We start from the raw sequence: 22500 nt of genomic DNA, 5'->3' as shown, positions 1-22500 counted from the left end.
TACATTTTGAAAATTTCTATTATTTGGTAGTATCTCTGTATGACAAGTATTATCTTTGTGATATATTACTAAATGACTTTTATTGACTTTGTAATATATTTGCATGCTTGCTTTTGGTTTTGCAATGGAATTTTTAGATGACACTCTACGTATTTTCAGAATAATCTTTCTATAATCAGTCATTAGTTGAAAATTTATTTATATGTGCTGTCTCAATTGTAAAAGAGGTGAAAAAGAGACACTGAAGTACTCACTTTATAAAAAGCCTTAACCTGCACAAATTCTATAGACTTGAACAGCATTACAAGGATACAATAGATAAGGGAATTCAATATGTGCAATTAATTTTTGAAGCAAAGAGGTTGTCATTGCCATGTCATTGCCATATGGTTTTATATCAGTAGCCATCATAGTAATAATGATGATGATGGCGATGATTTCAGACTTTGGCACAAAGCATTTCATCTAGTGTGTGGTATTTCACTTGTCACTATGTTCTGAGTTCAAATTCAGAACATAGTGACTGGCAAAATACTGCACTCTGGACGAAATGCTTAGCGGTATTTCACCTGTTGCTACATTCTGAGTTCAAATTATTAATAATAATAATAATAATGATGATGATTTTAAATTTTGGCAGAAGGCTAGCAATTTTGGGGAGGGGATAAGTTGATTGCATTGACCCCAGTTCTCAACTGGTACTTATTTTATCAACCCCAAAAGGATGAAAGTCAAAGCTGACTTCATTGGAATTTGAACTCAGAGTGTAAAATAAAACAAAATGTCGCTAAGCATTTTGCCTGACATGCTAATGATTCTGCCAGCTCATCACCTTAATAAAAATAATAATAATAATAATAATTCTTTCTACTATAAGCACGACGCTTGAAATTACATTAGCCCCAGTGTTTTACTGGTGCTTAATTTGTCGACCCCATAAGGATGAAATGCAAAGTTGACCTTTGCAGAATTTGAACTCAGAATGCGAAGATGGACAAAATGCCACTAAGCATTTCACTCAGTGTGCTAATGAATACTATTATTATTATTATTTCTGATTTAGGTACAGGACCAATAATAATGATAAGAAGAACAATAATCTTTAATAAGTCTTATGTGCCTTACTACATAGAAATGTGTACCTGACTCTGTTTAATGAGAAACTTGTCAAAAAAGAAAGAAGAAAGATAACTAAATAAATAAATAAATAAATAAATAAATAAATGTCTTTTAAACTTGAGTTTTAGGACATACCATAGCTTTTAGTCATAGGGAACCACTTTTGTTTGTCAACCAACAATCACCATTATAAACATTTTGTGTACTACTCTCTATCTCTCTCTCTCTCTCTCTCTCTCTCTCTCTCTCTCTCTCTCTCTCTCCTCTCTCTCTCTCTCTCTCCTCTCCTCTCTCTCTCTCTCCTCTCATCTCTCTCCTCTCCTCATCTCTCTCATCTCTCTCTCTCTCTCTCTCTCTCTCTCTCTCTCCTCCTCTCTCTCTCAATCTCTCTGCTCTCTCTCTCTCTCTCTCTCCTCTCTCTCTCTCAACAATATTAATAATAGGGGATTGCTACTTCCAGCTAAATATTCCGGGGCGATAGTTTTTACACAAGGAAAAATATTTTTAAGTATTATTCTTATTCTATTTAATATTTTTCGTTCATGTTTTTCCCTTTTTGCCTCTATATTTCAATATTCATAATCCCCTCCCCCTACCTTAGTCACAAGTGTCATTCAATCAGGTGAGAGGTAAGCTTTCAGTAGGCTTGTTCTTTTTTAAACTATATAGTTTCAATTTCTGGTTGAATCCACATTACCTACTCTTAACTTAATATGTTTGGAAAATGCATCAACTTCTCAGTATCCATTTTTCCCTACACCTGTAAAATTGTCTTTGAATCTTGTGGAAAATGGAAAAACAACATTTATATTTGTTAAACCCCAGGTCAGTTATGAGGAAACAGACCTATGACTAAAAGCATTCTAGCCATGACAATCACTGTTTTACTTTATTTTGTTTGTTTGTTTATTTATTCATTTTGTATATCATGGTCTACATTGCCTGATGTGTCCTTTCTTTTCTTTAAAAAAACAAAACAAAATCATGTATGGCTTGACAGTAGTTTGGCTATTGTCTCTAGCAGTTGGAGCAACTGAGTAGAGCACTCATGGACAAACTGTGGCTCATGGGGTGCATACAGCCCCCTGACACTTTCTGAATGGCATGCCTAATGAAAAATTACCTTGAATTTTTTTCGTAGTGCAGCTCACCTGATGAGCCACTTCTCAATGCAGCTCACTTCTCAATGCAGCTCACTTCTCAAAAACAGTTGGTGGTAAGAAGCTTGCTTCCCAACTTAATGGTTCTGGGTTCAGTCCCACCATGTGGAACTTTGAGTAAGTGTATTCTACTATAGCTTTGGGCCGGCCAAATCCTTGTGATTGGATTTGGTAGTTGGAAACTGAAAGAAGCTTGTTGTGTGTGTGTGTGTGTGTGTGTGTGTGTGTGTGTGTGTGTGTGTGTGTGTGTTGTGTTTGTGTCTGTTCTCTCACTGCCACTTAACAACCAGTGTTGGTGTGTTTATGTTCCCGTAACATAGCAGTTCAGCAACAGTCTGATAGAATAAGTACTGAGCTTTAAAAAAGAGAAGTACTGGGCTCGATTCATGCAACTTAAAGCACTTCAAGCCGGTACTCCAGCATGGCCGCGGTTCAATAACTGAAGTAAGTAAAAGATACCTGGTGTAGAGACTACTCTATTGGCTTGTGAAGTATGTGTTGGTGTGAGATCGAGTTCATGCATGATATATTGTCGTTCTGTTGCTACAAGTCAGTCTTGATCAAGCATATCTATGATCAAAAGTGTTCCAGACATGACCAACCCATCATTTTGTATTATGAAGATTGTTGTTCTACAGATAGGTGGTGGAAAGGTGCATGTAAGAAAGACGAAGACAAGGGTTGTAAAACCAGTTTGAGTAACATTAAAAAATATAATTAGTATATACATAATTAGTTTTAGTTATTTTTGCTTTCATTATTATTACTATTATTATTATTATTATTATTATTGTTGTTGTTGTTGTTGTTATTAAAGCGGAAAGCTGACAGAATTGTTAGCACGCTGGACAAAATGCTTAGTGGTATTTCATCTGCTGCTATGTTCTGAGTTCAGATTCCACCAAGGTCGACTTTGCTTTCATCCTTTCAAGGACAATTAAATAAGTACCAGTTACACACTGGAGTTGATGTATTCGACTTAATCTTTTCCCTCAAATTTGAGGCCTTATTCTTCCAGTAAAAAGGATTATTATTATTATTATTATTATTATTAAGGTGGCGAGCTGGCAGAATCGTTAGCACACCAGGCAAAATGCTTAGTGGCATTTCATCCATCTTTATGTTCTAAGTTTAAAATTTGCCATGGGCAACTTTACTTTTCATCTTTTCAGGATCGATAAAATTAGTAAAAGTCAAGTCCTGGAGTCAATGTTATTGACTAGCCCTCTCCTCTAAAATTTCAGGCCTGTGCCTATAGTAGAAAGGATTGTTATTATTACTGTTATTGTTGATAGTGGATTGGTTGAATCATTAAAGCTTCGGACAAAATGCCTTGTGGTATTTAGTTATCACCCTTTGCATTTTGAGTTTAAATCCCAGCAAAGTCAACTTGGCGTTTTGTCCTTCTTCTGAGATTGATAATATAAAGTACCAATCAAGTACTGCAGTCAATTTAACTGGCTAACCCTTTTGCCCCCCCCCCCCCAGCATTTTTGATCTTGTGCCTATGATTATCACTCTTCTTGTTAAGAGAGTGAAAGTGCAAAAATGGTAGAATGCAAGATTATATGCATTTCAGCATTTAGTTTCACTCCTCAATATTCTCATTTCAAATCCTAGCAAACCTAATAATGGTTTTGTTCATCTGGTATTGATAAAATGAATATCAATCATGAACTGACATTGAATCTATTATCTGTATCCTTCATTGATAAATTTGTAGAGTCTCGCAAGCAGTTGGTATTGAGAACCCTGTCTGTATACATGGACAATGTCACTGTGATCAGAAATCATGGGGTTGTTAGCATTCTGAAGGAATAACAGGAATATGCATTAACTGGGACAAGTTGGTAGGCGTGCAACTCAATGTCTGGAGTGGCAAGTCTATGTGGGATGGTGACATCTTTAGCCAGAGCCATCTTAAGTACACTGGGTAGTCGTCTGGGGCTACCATGGATCTAGGAGCCCAGTGCTAAAGTATATATACTGTGGTGTACTTGTAGGGTGTATGAGCCCCACTATGTGTGTGTAGGAGCCCCACTATGTTACTTTGCCCAGGAGGCCTATAATGCTCTTAAGATGGCCCTGTTTGTAGTTGGACTGAGTGTCCAGTTAAAGTGTTTTGGGTCTGGTTCAGACTGGACAATCAAGTGAAAAAATATACGATGAAAATCTGGGATGAGATCATGAGGAGGGTGGCCAGTCGTACTTGGAAATGAGTTGAGAGAAAGCTGTCTCTGAAAGGCTGGATAGAAGTAGTCCATTTAATCTTTAACCTCTACACTGTTTGAGTGCTATATTGTCATCTAACTAGCATGCATTGTACCAAAAAATAGCTGACCAAATTAGAGCATATGCTCTTTCAACTACTAGAAGGGATGCCAACTCTTGGAGGATCATGGAATGACATGGCTGATGATACACAGATTCACATTGAAGCAGACAGAACCCTAGAGATTCCTTAATAATGACAGCAGTGCAAAAGTGCAGTTGTCATTTACGTGGCATGTATTTTTGCACAGTTCATTTCTTTGACTAAGCTGCAGTTCTGGGTGTAAGTACTAGTGAAGTGCTCGAGTCAATGTAATCAGTATTGTTGGCCTTGTGCCAAAATTTGAAACCATTATTATTATTATCATTATGATAATCGATTCTCCTGTATGGTTCTATGACCTCCACCACTGCTTCTGTAATTTGTGTTTTTAGTGTCTTCTCAGAAACAGAAGTGTTTGAGAATAGATGGTATTTCTTTTGAAGACAATACTGGATTTTAATGCCTATGCAACATCTCAGTTTCACCAAGAAAATCTCACATCACCTCATCTCCCACCAATATATTAAGCTTCCTGTTGAATTATTTCTGGAATTAGCCATTTAAAACCTAACTAATCATTTGCTTTTCTTTCATTGCATTTTTTTCCAGTGAGGTGATTGGTTGTGTAATTTTATTTATCATTCTTTCTAAAATTTTTTTATATTACCTTCTTGACTTTTAACCTTGTTTTCTATGGTTTGACAGAGTGTATGTACATACAGCAATACAACACAGCATGGAGCAGGTGGTGCATTTTCATGCACTACTGGTTTTCAGATTGCAATAACAAAAATAGGGAATACATCCTGTCCTCTACTATTACTAATACTACTTGTGGTGAAGGTGATGATGATGATGATGATATTTAGTAATTCGTAACCTGTTTGTCTACCTTCTTTGCTTGTTTAAAATTTACTACCACCCACTCTGTAATAATAGTTAAACTAAATAAAAGGAAGAATGTAACATTGTCATACACTTGGTATGTTGCAGTGAGAATAAAGTAATAATGTCATGAAATGGCAATGGCTTACAATCATTTCATTTTATGACAAGATAGCAAGATGTCTTAATGATAATGCTTCAAGTTAATTGCCATCTTGTGATACGAAGACAATGTCCTATCATAAGATAGCAACATCTTGTCATGAATTAGTAAGACTTGTCATATGTTAGTTGGCAATATACTGTGATATTGTTTACAATAAGTTGGAATCATACTATATTAAACTGCCTTTATGTTGTTCATATTGCATACATCTGACATTAAGTTGTGTACTAATATCTTAGACTAACATAAAACTGACCCAGGCTGATGTGATATTGTCCCAAGCTCGTATAATAGCATCTGAATCTAGCATGGTACTATCTTAAGCCAGCACAGTTCTATTTCAAGTTGGGTTGGTATTGACCTGAACTGGTTTGGTGTTGTCTCAACCAGGGATGACACCATCTCGCAATAACTTGATGCTAGCTCCCAATATCCTGACACTGTCTCAAGTTGGCATGGCTCTCTCTCCTATTGACTGTATTTAGAGGGTTCAATGACTATTTGTAGCTCTTGCTGCTGACTCAAGCAAGAGCTTATTAATCAAGTAGATGTATCACTGTTAGTATAACAAACTAAGTAAAAACTGAGAAAGGCATCAAAGAGATTGGGGTGAAAAGGCCCAAATTTAACGGTAGAGTTCTGGAGTTGATCTTTAGCACTGAAATAAAATACTCCCAAATATGGAGAAAGAAAATAGTTGTAGATTGAAAACTGGCATAAAGTGAAAATTCTGTGCTGATGATGGTAGATTTGATAAGGTTAAATCTATTAACTGAATAGTTATGAATAAAACTGGAATAAATGCCACTAAGCGTTTTTTCGGACCTACTAACCATTCAACCAGTTCACCAATCTACAATAGATTAATAAAGTCATAACCATAAGTGATGCTGTGTCTTAAAAGAGACAAATAAGATGAATTTTGTTGCTGTTCGTAACTTTCCTGGCAGTGAAGTAGATGAAAAATGATTGACAGTGACTAAAGAACAAGGTATTGTTCTGGAAATTCTGTCTAACTTCAGGTCAGTCCTGATCCAGCTAGCTTCTAGCCAAGACCATAATATCTTTTTCCTCTGATGTAGTGTACCTACCTTATTTAAGTGTCCTTACTCTTTTTCTAAGCCAGTAGTGTGTGATTTGAGAGTGATTCGACTCCTATTTCTACAAGGTACAGCTCTTGCATTGGTTTTGTAAAGTACTTTACAATCATTGTTGTTTAGATTCAAGTCAACCTTGAGTGAACATATCTGTGATAAAAGGAATTCCATCCATAATGGCTTTTTTTTTCCCCCCAAGTGGGTAGGGTGTGATTTGAAGGAGATTTGGTTGCTATTTCTAAAAGGTGAAGCAACTACATAGATGTTACCCTTGTTGACTCTCTAGAATAGGTTTATAGGGTTCTGGAGTGACTTTATAGTTCACACCTTGCCCTGGAATTCCCCACCAATCCTTTCTAGTCCCACCCTAATAGAGATAGAAAAAAAAAGATCAGTCAGCTCTGTCTTCTCCAGTTGTTTCCTATTTACTTGCAAGACACACAGACACATTTGGTTTAGCCTCTGGTTGTTATTTTATAATGAGGGGTTGTGGGGTGGATCTTAATGATGACATAGTATAGTGACTCCCACCCATCCTCCAGTCACTGCACCCGCCCAGTTCTGCCTTGAAGGTCAGTTACAAACCAGTGGAGGATGTGAAATGCAAGTTAAACAGGAATGTTAAGTGTCAGTGTAAATATTATCATAGATTTCGTTTTGTTTTTAAAACCTGTCTGCCTAGGTTGTCTTCTATGTGTGTACATATGTTTGTATGTGTGCAAGAGAGTGTGTGTGTGTGTGTGTGTGAGAGAGAGAGAGAGAGAGAGAGAGGAGTAGAGGGATTTCATGTTTGTGTGGAAGTTTATTGTGATTCATCGAGAAGTCTTGAGGAGGAATGGAAAGAAGAAAAAAAGACAATGTTGGAATTTTGATGAAGGCAGAGTTAAAGAATTTATTGCTCTCTTGTGTGGATCAAGGTGGTATTTGGTGCAAACATAGTAAGATTATGGAAGATGGGATTGGTACTTTTTTTTTTTTTTACGTAGGAAGTCTACTTTTTTGTTATCGTCATGTGTTTTCGTGGTTCTGTGTTAAAGTCCTACGCAGGTCACCTTAACCTTCGTCAGTGTTACAACTACCACTACCACCATTTTAGTATCTTAATTTTTGTTTTCTGTGTTGGCATGGGTTAGATTTGTCTGAACCATATCATGTCTTTGCATTACTCGGTAGTTTAAAGTCTTCTGATTTCTGACCTCATCTAGCTTTTTCCCCAAATATCTCCTCTGGTTAACATCTATGTATCTCAGCTTCTCACCATAGAAAATTGGAACAAACACTACAAGGCATTTTGTCCTCTGTTCTGATGACTCTACCAGATTACTACATGAGAGAAGTGAGGTAATGTAGATAATGCAACTGACCCTTGAAAACACTCTTGTCCTTCTTCTGTCCAGGACTTAACCCTTTGATGCTGCAAGTATACTTTGTAATAGGGATAATATTATTTGATTATTATTCCTGAAAGATGCAAAAGCAGGCAGTAGCAGGATTTTGTATTTACAACTCACTAATTGGTAGAAACATTGTTATTTTCAGTCAAACACATAAAACCATGTGTCCATTCACTTCTGTATCTTCTATGGGTATAGTCAAATGAATTCAACCTTGCTAAAGTATACTCATGAGTTCAAAGGATTAAGAGACATTTACGCTTTACATGCTGACATCTGAAGAGTGGCTCAGTAGGTTTCATAAAGCTGCTGACAAATTGCCTTGTGTTATCTAGTTACATCTCATTATGGTATGAGTTCCAATCCTGCCAAGGTTCAACTTGACCTTTCATTTTTTTCAATAAAAACAACATACTAGTCAAGTATTTGGCTTGACATGATTGATTACTCCACTGTCTCTATTTTAGAGTTCATTGTTAGGCATTGTGCATATTTTAGAATTCATTATTACACCTGAGGAATGTGCCAGAAGTGCAAACCGCAGAATGTTATGTGCTGCACCTAGGTTAACTTACAGATTTTGGACATAATACATGACTGCAACCTATATTACTATACTGACTAACATTGAAGTTATATATCTAATGCAGATGGTCAAGTGTGTAAGGTATCAGATAACTAGATTCAAGGTAGACACGACATACCTATTGACAATCCTATATTGTGTTTGTAACTAAGTTACTGTACTCTGGATGACAATCTACTAGGATCTAAGATGTTGTTGCTGTTAGTGGTGTAGTTTAGGTGAGGGCCAGCTTCATGAAGCAAATCTATAATCCATAGTATTCCAGCTTTGACCATCTCATCTTTTAGTGTATATTAGTCTATGTTAAATGTTTCTTTCCTATATTAAGATTGTGAAGGCGCAATGGCCTAGTGGTTAGGGCAGCGGACACGTGGTTATAGGATCGCAGTTTCGATTCCTAGACCGGGCGTTGTGAGTGTTTATTGAGCGAAAACACCTAAAGCTCCACGAGGCTCCGGCAGGGGATGGTGGCAAACCCTGCTGTACTCTTTCACCACAACTTTCTCTCACTCTTACTTCCTGTTTCTGTTGTGCCTATAATTCAAAGGGCCAGCCTTGTCCCACTGTGTCAGGCTGAATATCCCCGAGAACTACGTTAAGGGTACACGTGTCTGTGGAGTGCTCAGCCACTTGCACGTTAATTTCACAAGCAGGCTGTTCTGTTGATTGGATCAACTGGAACCCTCGACGTTGTAAGCGACGGAGTGCCAACAACAACATATTAAGATTGTAGGTATGTTTTGCTGATATTTTTAGGAATTTGAATGAGGCTCAGATTGGTGTTGCTTAACTCCAGGTCAGCTCTGATCCAGTGGACCTATGACCAAATACCTTCCAGCCATGATCATCCTGTGTTTACCTTTTTTTATATAGTGTAATGAGTGCTACATTATCTAATGTGTTCTATATTTCTAAAGTGGGACAATGGAATTTGATGGAAATTTGGCTGCTATTTCTAGTAGGTGTAACCCTAACTATGCAGAGGTTCCTGCTGAATTTCTGCAGTACTGCAGGGAGATATAGTTTCCATTGTAAGCAGCAGGTATAATATAAAATTGATCAGCATCAGGCTCACAATCATGAGGTAGTGAGTTCAATCCCTGGACCAGGCTGTGTGTTATGTTCTTGAGCAAAACACTTTATTTCATGTCGCTACAGTTCACTCAGCTGTAGAAATGAGTTGCAATGTCACGGGTGCCAAGCTGTATAGACCTCTGCCTTTCCCTTGGATAACTTCCACGGTGTGGAGAGGGGAGGCTGATATGCATGGGCGACTGTTAGTCTTCCATAAACAACTTTGCTTGGACTTGTGCTTTGGAGGGTAACTTTCTAGATGCAATCCCATGGTCATTCATGACCAAAGGAGATCTTTATCCTGTACTCCCTTTAACCCTTTGCTCCACCTCTCTGTAATGCTCTGTCTTTTAATCTCATTTAATTTTCCCAATGTGAAATATTTATAAATATCATTGTGTTATGACCCCATAACTGGAAGGTTGTCACTGGATGTCATTCCTCTCCTGGTTCACTAGAAAAGTCATATAAATAGTTCACCCATGTTAGTAACTGACTTATATTTAGCCCACCACTCTATCCCCTTCTGCTTTACAAAAGTATCTTTACAGTGTCCTTACTAATATTAGTTGTTACTTTTTAACCCCAGGTCAGTCCATGATCAAAAGCATTCTAATGATGACTATCTTCTTTTCTCATTTCTTTTTTGTTCAAACGCCATGTATGTCACATTACACTGTCAGCTGTCATCTTAGATAAGATCTTTTTTTTTTTAAGACAGAAGCATGTGTGTATTTAATGTATTTGTAGAATGGTTGTGATGATAATGCTTTTGGATTGTTGAAAACTTGATTATTGTTAAATGTCTGAGTATATAATAGATGTGTTTATGAGGTATGCATATGTAGATACCCCCCCCCACACACACACACACTTTTTTCACTGTTGTGAACTTGTTTGAATAAATATCTCTCAAACACAAAACAGTGTAAATCCGATTCAGGACTTGGTTAATTTTCTCTCTCTCATGTTCAGTATTAGCTGCAATAGTTGAGGAAAATTGCATGAAGTTCACCCAATGCACATGTACATGTGCATACACACATGCACACACACAAAAACATACACTTTGCCGTTTACTTAATTTTTATGCCACATGTTGAATGCACAGGAATGTATTGGTGTGTGCATATTTATATGTATTTATGTTGGTAGATATTAAGGTGTATAAATAAAAATATATATCTGTGTGTGTGTGTGTGTACACAGGCACTCACACACACACATGATCATCAACATTGTCATTATCATCAAACCCCTTTAAATTAACCCCAGGGCTTATTATTTGTAAGCGTAGTACTCATTCTATCAGTGTCTTTTGCTGAACTGCAAAGTTACAGGGATGTAAACATACCAACATCAGTTGTCAAGCAATGATGGGGGGGATAAACACAGACACAAAGACACATACACACATAAATATATATATATATATATATATATATATATATATATATATATATAAAAAGATAATAAGAGTGAAAAAACTACAGAAGGCTTGTGTTACATGGTTAAAGTATATATTTAAATTATGTCAGAAAAATGTTATAAAATTTTTCTGACATAATTTAAATATATACTTTAACCATTTAACACAAGCCTTCTGTAGTTTTTTCACTCTTATTATCTTTTATACATCCAACCACGTGCTTTCACATACCAACTTTCTCACACACACACACACACACATATATATATATATATATATATATATGACGAGCTTCTTTTAGTTTCCGTCTACCAAATCCACTCACAAGGCTTTGGTCAGCCTGAGGCTACAGTAGAAGACACTTGCCCAAGGTGCCATGCAGTGGGGCTGAACCCCAGAACTATATGGTTGGAAAGTAAGCTTCTTACCTCACAGCCATGCTTGCACCTATTTTTTGGTGTAGTTTTTATAACTAGACAACTCTTTTAACCCCAATCATTTTACAAAGTGTAATAGGTGCACTTTATCATGGTACCACCACAAGAGGTCATCATGTCCTCTATGTATGTGTGTGTGCGTGCATGTGTGTGTGTGCGTGTGTGTGTGTGTGCGTGTGTGTGTGTGTGTGTGTGTGTTTGTATGTCTAATAGGATGTAGACATGGCAGATGACTGAAGTTCATTTTGCAATCATGAGATGCCAAAGTTGATCTCACCATGAGGGACTTCAATCCTATTGATTCTATCACTAGGGACCTTGATTCCATCATTAGGGACTTTTCACCACTAGGGATTTTGATCCCATCACTAGGGACGTTGATCCCATAACTGGGGACCTTGATCACACCACTAGAGACTTGAATACCACCACTGGGAATCTCGATCCTACCACTAGGGACCTCAATCATATCACTTGGGACTTTGATCCCACCATTAGGGACTTCGATCCCACCCCCACTTGACCTTGATCCAACCACTAGGGACCTCGGGCAAGTATCATCTGACATAGACCCAAGTCAGATGTACAGAAACTGTAGTGAAGTTTGTCTGATGGACTGTATCTGTCATTAAAGGGCCTGCTTTGTTTCACTCTATGTCATAAGGTCCTGAATTTGATGCTACCACAGATAAGTGTGTTCTGATGTGGTCTAAAGTCCAGTAAATACAGACGGTGCAGAAGCTCGTCTAATAGTTTTTATCTGTTGTTCAAAGGGTGTGCCTTGTCATACACTGTGTCAAGCTGATCCTGTCTGAGTGTTACATTAGTATCTCTGAAATACTCACTGGTTTACCTTAAAAGTCAATGGATATTTGTTTTTCTCTTTTACTGGCTTTACATTAAACTGTGGCTGTTCTGTGACAGTAATACTAATTCTATCAAATGGTGAAGTTTTACCAAACTTTAACCCTCCTTATGAATTTAAATTTGACACCAGTCAAATATTTCATGCACATACACGCATGCATGAGTGTACACACACACACACACACACACGCGCGCACACGTGTTTGTGTGTGTGTGTGTGTGTTTTACATACACACACACATACATATACAGGTCTGTAGATTGTTTTGAAAAATGCAGACAAATGGATAGATAGATTTTGACTGACAGAAAAACAGACAGCCAGGCAGTTGTGTGCTAAAATTAACCACATATTTTCAACTAACAATAACCACTTACTCATCTGAGCAATGGACCAGAACTGATAAAATGTATTGTATAACATCTGTCTTTGTTGTTATTGGTGGAAATGGTGTTGTTGTTGTAGTTTTGTTTATATCAAAACTGAAATACATAGATATCACCGTTGTCATCGTCGTTTTATGTCTGCTGTCCATGTTGGCATAGGTAGGATAGATCTGGTAACATACATGGGCCAAAGAATGCAGTTATCTTGCTTGCATTCCATTTTGGCTTGGTTTCTACAGCTAGTCACCCTTCCCAATACCATCCACTTGCCAGTGTGCTGGATGCTTTCTGTTTTTTTTTTTCATGCCACCCATACTAGGGAAATGTTATGTCCTCATCATGGCTAAAGGAACTGCACAAACTTATGCTTTACAAAGTGTGCTGGATGTATTTGTGATACCAATACTAGAGTGGTAGCCATGTCCTTATCACAACTAATGGGAGTCAGAACCTAATGCTTCTTCTTGCCCAGTAGCTTCTTTACAGAGTGGAAAGCAGGAGTGATTTAGGCCTGAAAGGTGGTGATGAGAGAGATATGTTACAGTGGGATGAGCAATAGGAGTACTCTGTGTTCTGAGATTGGTACAAATATTGAAAGCAATAAAACTGAAATGGCAGGGAGGAGACAGAAGTCTATATAGTCCACAGGACAGAGATATAACCAAGGTCCAGGGTACTTGGGAGAAACAGAATAAAAATATGCTTTCAGACAGAATGAGGTGGGGATGATGATAGGTAGTACAGAAGGGGAGGGTAAAGGCAGCATGGATAGGGTACAAGTGGTCCAGTGGATCTACCTACTCATAGGTGATGAGCTGAGTTGTTGGGTTAGTGACAAGGATGGTGCATGTCATATAGAAAGCAGGTGAGTCCTGTACCAGTAAGTGGTACAACGGAGTGAGGAGAGAATGATTGAGAGATAAACAGTAAGTATGTGTGAAAAATTATATGTATATATAAAATTTAAACCAAAGTTATCTACTTAGATCATTTTGGTTTAAATACAGTGGCTTGTGTTGGAACAACAAAAACAAATAATGGTGTATTAAATACCATGCAATATAAATTCTTGATTTCTTGATATTATATTATATATATGTATATTATTATTGTTAAAAACAGTTTGATTTGGTCCCATGCATCTTAAAATTTTGTAGGCTTCTTACAGAAACTTAGCTCATTTGGATCAGTTAACTGACCCCAGTGAGCTAGGTTTCTGTAAGAAGCCTACAAAACTTTAAGATGCATGGAGCTGAATCAAATTGTTTTAAATAATAATATATGTAACTCCTACTAAATGTGCTGAGCGCCTCTTTCTTTCATTTTTCCAATCACCTATATACATATATATATATAGAGAGAGAGAGAGCACAGTTGCCATATTTCATTCTATAGCAGTCACCTCTGATGAGCACAGGATTACATAATTGGACAGTTACCTAACATTCCGTTGAGCCCCCTAGTGTCATCATCAAGGTATTGGGGAAAAGTGTGTGCATTGAATAACAAAATATTTGTCATGCTCTAGTAAATACCAGCAAAAAATGTTGGCTATTCTTTGTCATCATCATCATCAATTAGTTTGGCACACCTGGTTCATACAAAGTCCTTTTCTGTCAGCCTGTTTGTGTTCTCATTGCATCACTTGTGCACCCAGAGTTTACATTGAGTGCACTGTATGGAATTCCTACCTTCTCCCTTTTTTGAATTTTGAATATGGTCACTTTCAAGATGGCAGTAGCAACCTTTCTTTTCTTGCAAACTAAAACTCTTGTCTTTGCTTGATTTACTTTCAGACTTGTCAATTTCTGGCTTCACTTCCATGTTTGAAAATTCTCCTCTAAACCTTCAATAGTTCAGCTGTGAGAACTAGGTCATCAATGTATAAGGTGTTCTCATGGACAGCCAGTCTTAAACACTTTTCTTATTGCCTCCAGTACTATATTTAAATCGGTGATGGTGGTGGTGGTGGTGGTTGATGATACCACTGTGCTTTTATAAGTATATCAATTGTGTAACCTAAATTTTTGTAAGATCTCAAAAACATTTTTTAAAAAATATGTCCTGTGAATTTGTTTCATGTTGGTACGATCAGACAAGTTTTGTTTGAACCTTGAAAAAAAAAAAAAAAACCCAGGAAAAATACTTTCATTTCATCTGGTGTGAACAGCTGAATTGTTTAAGATGTATGTTAGGTTGTAGTATATTGACAGATACAGTAGAGCAGCAAATCAAACACCTTCCAGAATTTTCTTGAATTCCTTTACATTTACAGTTTGAAAACCTGCCTAAGTTAACTTTGCCTTTCATTTTTGGTGATCAATGAAACAAAGTACCAGTCAAGTACTGGGGGGTCAATTTAATGTTCCTATAAAACATCCTAAATGTGAATGAAATTATAATAAAATACTAAAACTTTGCTTTTTATACTTCTGAGATCAATAAAATCAGTACCAGTCAAATATTGGTGTCAATTAAATAATTAAGTATCCATATAAAACAACCTAGATCCTTCTCATCTTCTTCCTCTCCTTCTCTTCTCTCCTCCTTTTCAATGTCCTCCTTTCATGCAGACGTTAGTTGGACAAATTCAAGTCAGAGGACCATATCATACCCCAAGGTCTGCTTTGGCATGGCTTATATGGCTGGATGCCCTTCCTAAAGGCAGCTGCTTTACATAATGTATGAGAGTTTTGTTTTCATGGCATTAGCGCCTGTGAGTGAGGCACCTTGCAACTTACAAGACTGAGGCTCTAAAGTGGCCCCTATAAGTTAAAGGAAACAGAAGAGAGAGGCTACAGTAATTCTAGATGTGGGTGATGAGAGAGGGGAGAGAAATATGATGAGAGGAACGGATGTATAGTTGTGAGAAGGTGGTTATGGAGAGAGTAGAAGAGCACACAGTGATGGGGGAGGGAGTGTAAGTACCTTGAGAGAAAAGTCGAACCTAAGAAGCATCAGTTGTGGTGTGCAAGAGAGACGATTGCGCTGGTATGCCCAAGATGCCACACAATGGGACTGAACCCGGAACCATGTGGTTCGTAAGCAAGCTACTTACCACGCAGCCACTCCTACGCCTATGTAGTCAACAGAATTAATAGTGTTTTGGGACTAGTCTTGATTTATCAAACCAGAGAAAAGAAAAGTTAACCCTGGCAGGATTTGAACTCAAAAACTGAGGTTTGAAATGCAAGCTCTTTAATCCAGAGCTCTACAGTTCCTTATGTGATTTCACTTAAACTTTTGAAAAGAAATATCAAATCATCGCACATATTTTGCCTGAAATTTCAAAGGATGACAATATCCACCATTACTACATCAGTTTAATATTTCTATAAAATATTCCATATCTGAATGAAATAATAAAAATATTAATAATAATAAGAATAATGATAATAATAATAATAATCAGCCTTTCTACTAAAGACACAATGTCTGAAGTTTGCAGGGAGAGGGTAAGTCAATCACATTGATCCCAGTACTCAACTGGTACTTATTTTATCAACTCTGAAAGGATGAAAGACAAAGTCAAGCCTGGTAGCATTTGAACTCAGAACATGAAGACAGACAAAATACTGCTGAGTAATTCTCCCAGCGTGTTAACAATTCTGCCAATTCACTGCCTTCAGATGATGATGATGATGACGACGACGACGACGATTTCAAAAGTTGCCACAAGTGCAGCAATTTTTGGGGAGCGGATGAGTCTATTACATCAGCCCCAGTAACCCTGAAAGGGTGAAAGGTAAAGTCGACCTCGGTGGGATTTGAACTCAGAATGTAGCATCAGGTGAAATACTGCTATGCATTTTGCCCAGCGTGCTAACGATTCTACCTTCGAATAAAAATAATAATAATAATATCTTCCTTCTTAGGTTAATACTTGTCAACTAATGGGGTCGATACAGTTGTTTCTTCCCTCTCCCAACTTTTGTGTCTTTGCATCAATATTCGAAAATTAATGTTCTCTATGGGAAAAAAAAACCTTAACAAAGAACTTATAAATTTATTGTCCCGCCACCCAGTTGTTTTTTAATGTTGCTAATTTTTTTTTTATTATGCTGTAAAGCTTTGATGAGTTATAAATTATTTTTGTAATGATTATGTACATTTTTCTGTGTACATAATACCAGTCACATCTGTTTTGTGATATAGGTATACACTGAAAACATAGCAACAGTCATGCATAGACACAAATATACACACATACCAGGCATACTTTTATATATATATATATATATATATATATATATATATATATATATCCACACACACACAGTCTTATTTGTTTCTCAGGTGAGTCAACCAAGTGTGTGTGTGTGTGTGTGTGTGTTTCTACACAAGTATGTGTATATACAGTAAATTTTTTACACAAACGTGAGTTTATGTACATGTAGTATAACTATCTATCTGTCTTCTCTCTCTCTCTCTTCCACTTTCACTCTTTCTCTTTCTCTCTCCCTCCTTCTCTCTCTCTCTCTCCCTCTCTCTATCTCTCTCTCTCTCTCTCTCTCTCTCTCTCTCTCTCTCTCTCTCTCTCTCTCTCTCTCTATATATATATATATATATATATATATATATATATATATATATATATATATATGTATATATATATGTATTTATATACACACACACCCATGCACACACAGTTATAAACACTTTCATGGATGAATAGCTTTATAAACATATACATACACAAAGATATAGTTATATTGACATATCTAGATATAGTTAGGTAGATAGTACATTTTAAAATTACATAAACATTCAGAAATATTTTCTATAAAATGTAAGAATTAATTGCCCCCTTTGCCATTATCGTCATCAGTATGCAATAAAATGTCTTGTTATGGGATATTTTCCTTGTCTACTTCCCTAGGGAACTGGAAGACATTCCAATCAAAGTATTCTCATGACTTTTACCACCTGAACCTCAATTCTTTCCTTTCAGTTGTTCAATATAAAACACACACACACACACATTCAAAATGAATTGTGTTGACTGTCTTTTGGTTTTTAGGTTCAAAATTTCTTAGTACAATGTCATTAACATTCTTACACAAACACGCTAACATATGCAGACACACACACATCTGTATACATACATGTGTGTGTGTATAGATAGATAAGAATGTGTGTATTTATGCAAGCATGTCTGAGTGGGTTCGTATGCATTGATATATGTACAGTCTTGTGATATGAAGATATGCTTTTTGCATCGCCTTACAACCTACACCTTGCACACACATATACACACAATCTTACAACTTTCACATATATGCATATATCTACGCAACACGTAGACAGACACCTTATTTTTTTTTTTGAAAAGAAGAAAGAAAAAGAAATAATACAATAAATGGTATTTAACTTGAAAAATAAGCAAAACCTGATAAACTTCCAGTTACGAGAGAAATCTTGTCAGTCTAGAACATTCGAATGCGTCTCCCACTTTGTTGCTGTTATTGTTATTTAAGTCAATATGTATTCTTATATTCCAGTGTGTGTTGGCAGAGGTTGTATGGCTGAGTGGATATGGTGATATAGTGACTGGCAGTTCTTAGATTTTCAGTTCAAATGAAGATAATGCATTGAATTAAATACTTCTGATTTTATGTACCTCAATTTCATTCATCTAGAAATTTGAGATGATAGTCCCCTATTTCTCAACAGATATTACTACTATCCAGGGGTTAGGTATTTATATTGTCTGCTGACCAGGTGGCTCTTAAAAGTCCTTTGGAGCATAAGGTGATGTTTTTTTATGTTTCTGTGCTTAGCTTAAGTGAGGTGTTACTAAGGTTTCATTTTATGTCCCTGATTTTACCTGCAGAACATACGCCTAGTTGTTGTAAAAGTCTTCAAGCTTACAGACATGTGAGGCTGAAGCTCATCTAGATTTCCAAGACATTTGCAGAAGGCTCTCTCTTGAATGTAATGCTAGTCCCACTACAAGGTTAATGCCCAGGTACCACTGATAGTCATTTTCAATTGAGTTTACTGGAACAATATGAAATGAAATGCCTTGTTTTAGGATATAATAAAGAGTACGTAAACTGCTTCCTCATGAGCTAAACACATGCCAGGAGATAGAGTAACAAGATATTGGATGGATCCCCAAATGCAAAACCAACAGCATTTCAAAGGTTGTAGAAGAGACTGATAAGTTCAGATGAGATACAGAATACAATTTAGATAAGTGAACACAAATAGGAGCTGCTTGGTCTGAGAATTTAACCCACAACTTTATGACTGTGAACCCAACATTTTGACTTTTAGGACAATGTAATTGTTGACTTCTAATCTTTCACCTGAGTAACTAGAGCTATCATACAACCGATTGTATTGTTATTGTAAGGTAACATCTGAAATTTGAGGAAACTGGTAGGGGTGTGCTTTAGCAAAAGTTAATTAAATCAAGTATAAGTCACTAAAATTTATCAGTAATTTACATTTTTCAACCTGTGGCATTTGAGACATTCAAAGCCTAAACCTCTGGCATGGAGGTTTTTCACTTTGTGTGAGTTTCCCATTTCACTCAAGTATTAGAGAATGCTCTGTGAGGATGCCTGGCTGTTCCAGTTCTTCAGCGTTGTTATCTGCAGTAATGTTGCGAGTGTTTTGGATTGCCTCAAGAATTTTACGGGGAAAATTCCAGTGTCCCATGGCATGATGTATAATCGAAGGAGTGTGCATGCTTCTTTATTTCTTTTTATTTTTATATTGTTGTTACTTCCATTTTTGTTTACTTGTCTAAATATTGTTCTTTTTTTTTCAATAAATAAAGTTTGTCCACATTCTGCATGTCAATTGAACTTGTCAAACTCTTCTAAAAGTTCTGAAATGCTATTAGTTTTGTGTTTGGAGATCCATCCCACATCTTCCTCCTTATCTTCTGGTTTGTATTGCCCTCACAAGAGGGCAGTTTATGTATTCATTAGGAACTGAAAATTGCAGCTGTTGTTTGTTACCAGTGAAGGCAGTTGGTTGTCGGCAGACATGGTAGAATGGTGGGTTAATTGTCTTGCCATGTTTTGTTTCAGCTGTCTAAATTTTGCGTTCAAATTTTGCTGAGTTTATTTTTGATATCTTCTGGAATTATAAAGTAAGTACCAGGCATATACTGGTTCAGTTACCTCTACTAATCATCACATGCTTATAAAATTTAAAACAACAGAGCACCCATAACTTTTGAAAATATTTTTTCATGCTCAGAATTGTCAAAGCATGGAATTAAATACTTACATCAGTTATTAGCTGTCAGGACATTGCAACCTTCAAAAATTTTATGGTTCCCAATATTTGTCAATACTACTCCTGACATATCTATGCACCCTTCCCTCTTAATGAGTTTTTTGATATTCATTTTTCTGTCTTTTTGTGTTTTATTCTGTGTGCTGTGAGTGTACTTCTAACTTTTCATTGCTGTCTTTCTTTACCTATATGACTGCTTTCTTTCTTTTCTCTTAACCTTTTCCAACAAAATGTAATGCACCTGAGTACTGTATACAATGGGCTCCCTTATATATATATTTTTAAAATTAAGGTAGAAATGTTAGTCCCCCACCCTCCCCAAAAAATGCTTAGCAGCATTTCTTCATTTTCACATTCTGAGTTCAAATTCCGACGAGGTCGACTTAGCCTTTCATCTTTTTGGGGATGATAAAATAAGTATAAGTTGAGCCCTGGGATTGGTGTAATCAACTAGCCCCTCCCCACAAATTTTCAGGCCTTATGCCTATAGTAGAAAGGATCCTTCATCGTCATCATCATTTAACATCCATTTTCCGTGCTGGCATGGTTGGACAGTTTGACAGGAACTGGCGAATGCCAGAGGTCACACCAGGTTACATGGTCTATTTAGGTTTTGATTCCAATTTTATTACACTCTTCCACCAACAAATTTGGGGCCTTAGTTTCAATGTAGGGTTGCATTAGATGTTACTGAGAAATTGGAAATCCAAGCAAGGAGCAGGGAGATGCAGCTACATGTAAAATAAAGCTCCTTCCAAACGTAGAAGCAATATGGAGAAGTATTGTATTGCAAACATTTCCAACCCAGGATAACCTGGCAAAATAAATACACATAAAAGGATAATAATTAGGTTAGATGTCAATGAGAGTGGTGATAATAGATAATTCTTTCACCTTTTTCTTTGCAGGACAACTCATTTGAAAGAGGAAAATGATCGAAGATTGAGAAACGTAAGTTGTATCTTCTTGATTTTATATCAAAACAGTTAGTGAACCTCTTGGTTTCATTTCATTTATAAAAGAAAAAAATTAGATAGGTAGATAGATAGATAAATAGATGGTTTTTATGTAGGTATATATTTGTTTGTGTGTATGTATATATATATATATATATATATATATATATGTATATATATATATATATATATATATATATATATATATATATATAGACGGTGCGATGGGTAAATTGTTGCCATTTTATATTTTTAGTTTCATGCATGCACATTGTTTTTGATTTTGTCAACTACATAATATAATGGGGTCAGTTGGTCACCAACTGTGAGAAAAACAGCACCATAATGCAATTCACTCTGCCAAAAATTTGGAAACAACATGCTGTACTGCTTGGCATTCGCGCCAGAAGCTCCAATATGAACATTTCAGAGTGTTTGGGTGTCAATCTGAGGAGAGTGCAGAGGATTCAGAAAGAGTTGGAGGAGTCTAATTGTGATTACGAAGGCACAGCTGCTCGGAAAACTCACTCTTATCGTTTTGATAAGAAAAGAACTCCTGAATTTGTTGGTGAGATCCAGGTCGTGTGTGACAATGATCCTGCCAAGTCAGTCAGGTCCATTGCCAGAGACTTGGGAGTGTCTGACTTTCTTATCAGGCAGGTAGTGCATGAAGACATTTGGTACTCCTCATACAAGATGAGAAAGAACCAATTTTTATCCCAAGCCATCAAGGACAAGAGGAAAGACCACACTATAAAGCTTGTGAACAAACTCAAGTATCCCATCCAACTGAACATGCTTTAGTTTTTCTCAGACACGAAAAATTTTCACCAGCATCAGATGGTGAACACACACAGAACAACTGTTGGCATGCTGTGTCCTCAAAACATGTACCAAGAGTGATAAAAATCAAACATCCAGTCAACATCATGGTGTTTGGAGTGATCACTAGTGATGGCGATGTTATGCCTCCATTCATCTTCCTACATGGCCTCGGACTCGACACAGAGGCCTACATCAAGTGCCTATAGGAGATAGGTAGTGCTGCCCTGGGTGAAGAGGGTGGCTGCTGGAAGACCCTATGCCTAGCAATAGGACTCTGCACCATGCCACACAAGCAGGAGAACCCAGTCATGACTGTCAGACAATTTCTGCAACCACATCACCCGTAACATCTGGCAACCTAACTCCCCAGACTGCAACCCCCTTGATTATTATTTGTGGGGTGCAGTTGCACAAGAGACTGGCAAGGATTATGGCAGCATTCACCAACTTAATCAAGGAGACCATCCAGAAGAGTTGCAGGAGATACTGAATTCATCTGGAGGCTGTGGTTGAAGCCAATGGCAATTTTATTGAATAAATTTACTCTTTA

At 36.9% G+C, this 22500-nt stretch overlaps 1 protein-coding gene across 24 annotated transcripts in view; it reads left to right on the top strand.

Annotated features, from left to right (window-relative positions):
* The window catches only part of LOC106881609 (uncharacterized), a 254873-nt gene that overhangs the window by 137321 nt on the left and 95052 nt on the right, over positions 1 to 22500 (top strand). For all 24 annotated transcript variants that reach the window (XM_089359568.1, XM_089359569.1, XM_089359566.1 and 21 more), the window contains one exon: positions 21078 to 21120. In XM_089359568.1, coding sequence (XP_089215694.1) covers positions 21078 to 21120 — 43 coding nt within the window. The remainder of the gene's footprint in view (positions 1 to 21077; positions 21121 to 22500) is intronic.

This window comes from Octopus bimaculoides, chromosome 11, assembly GCF_046866305.1.
Source record: "Octopus bimaculoides isolate indiv1 chromosome 11, ASM4686630v1, whole genome shotgun sequence".
In the NCBI taxonomy this organism is placed as follows: Eukaryota; Metazoa; Mollusca; class Cephalopoda; order Octopoda; family Octopodidae; genus Octopus; species Octopus bimaculoides.
The sequence above is the reverse complement of the archived record's forward strand: the minus strand, read 5'-3'. Positions and strand labels throughout refer to the sequence as shown.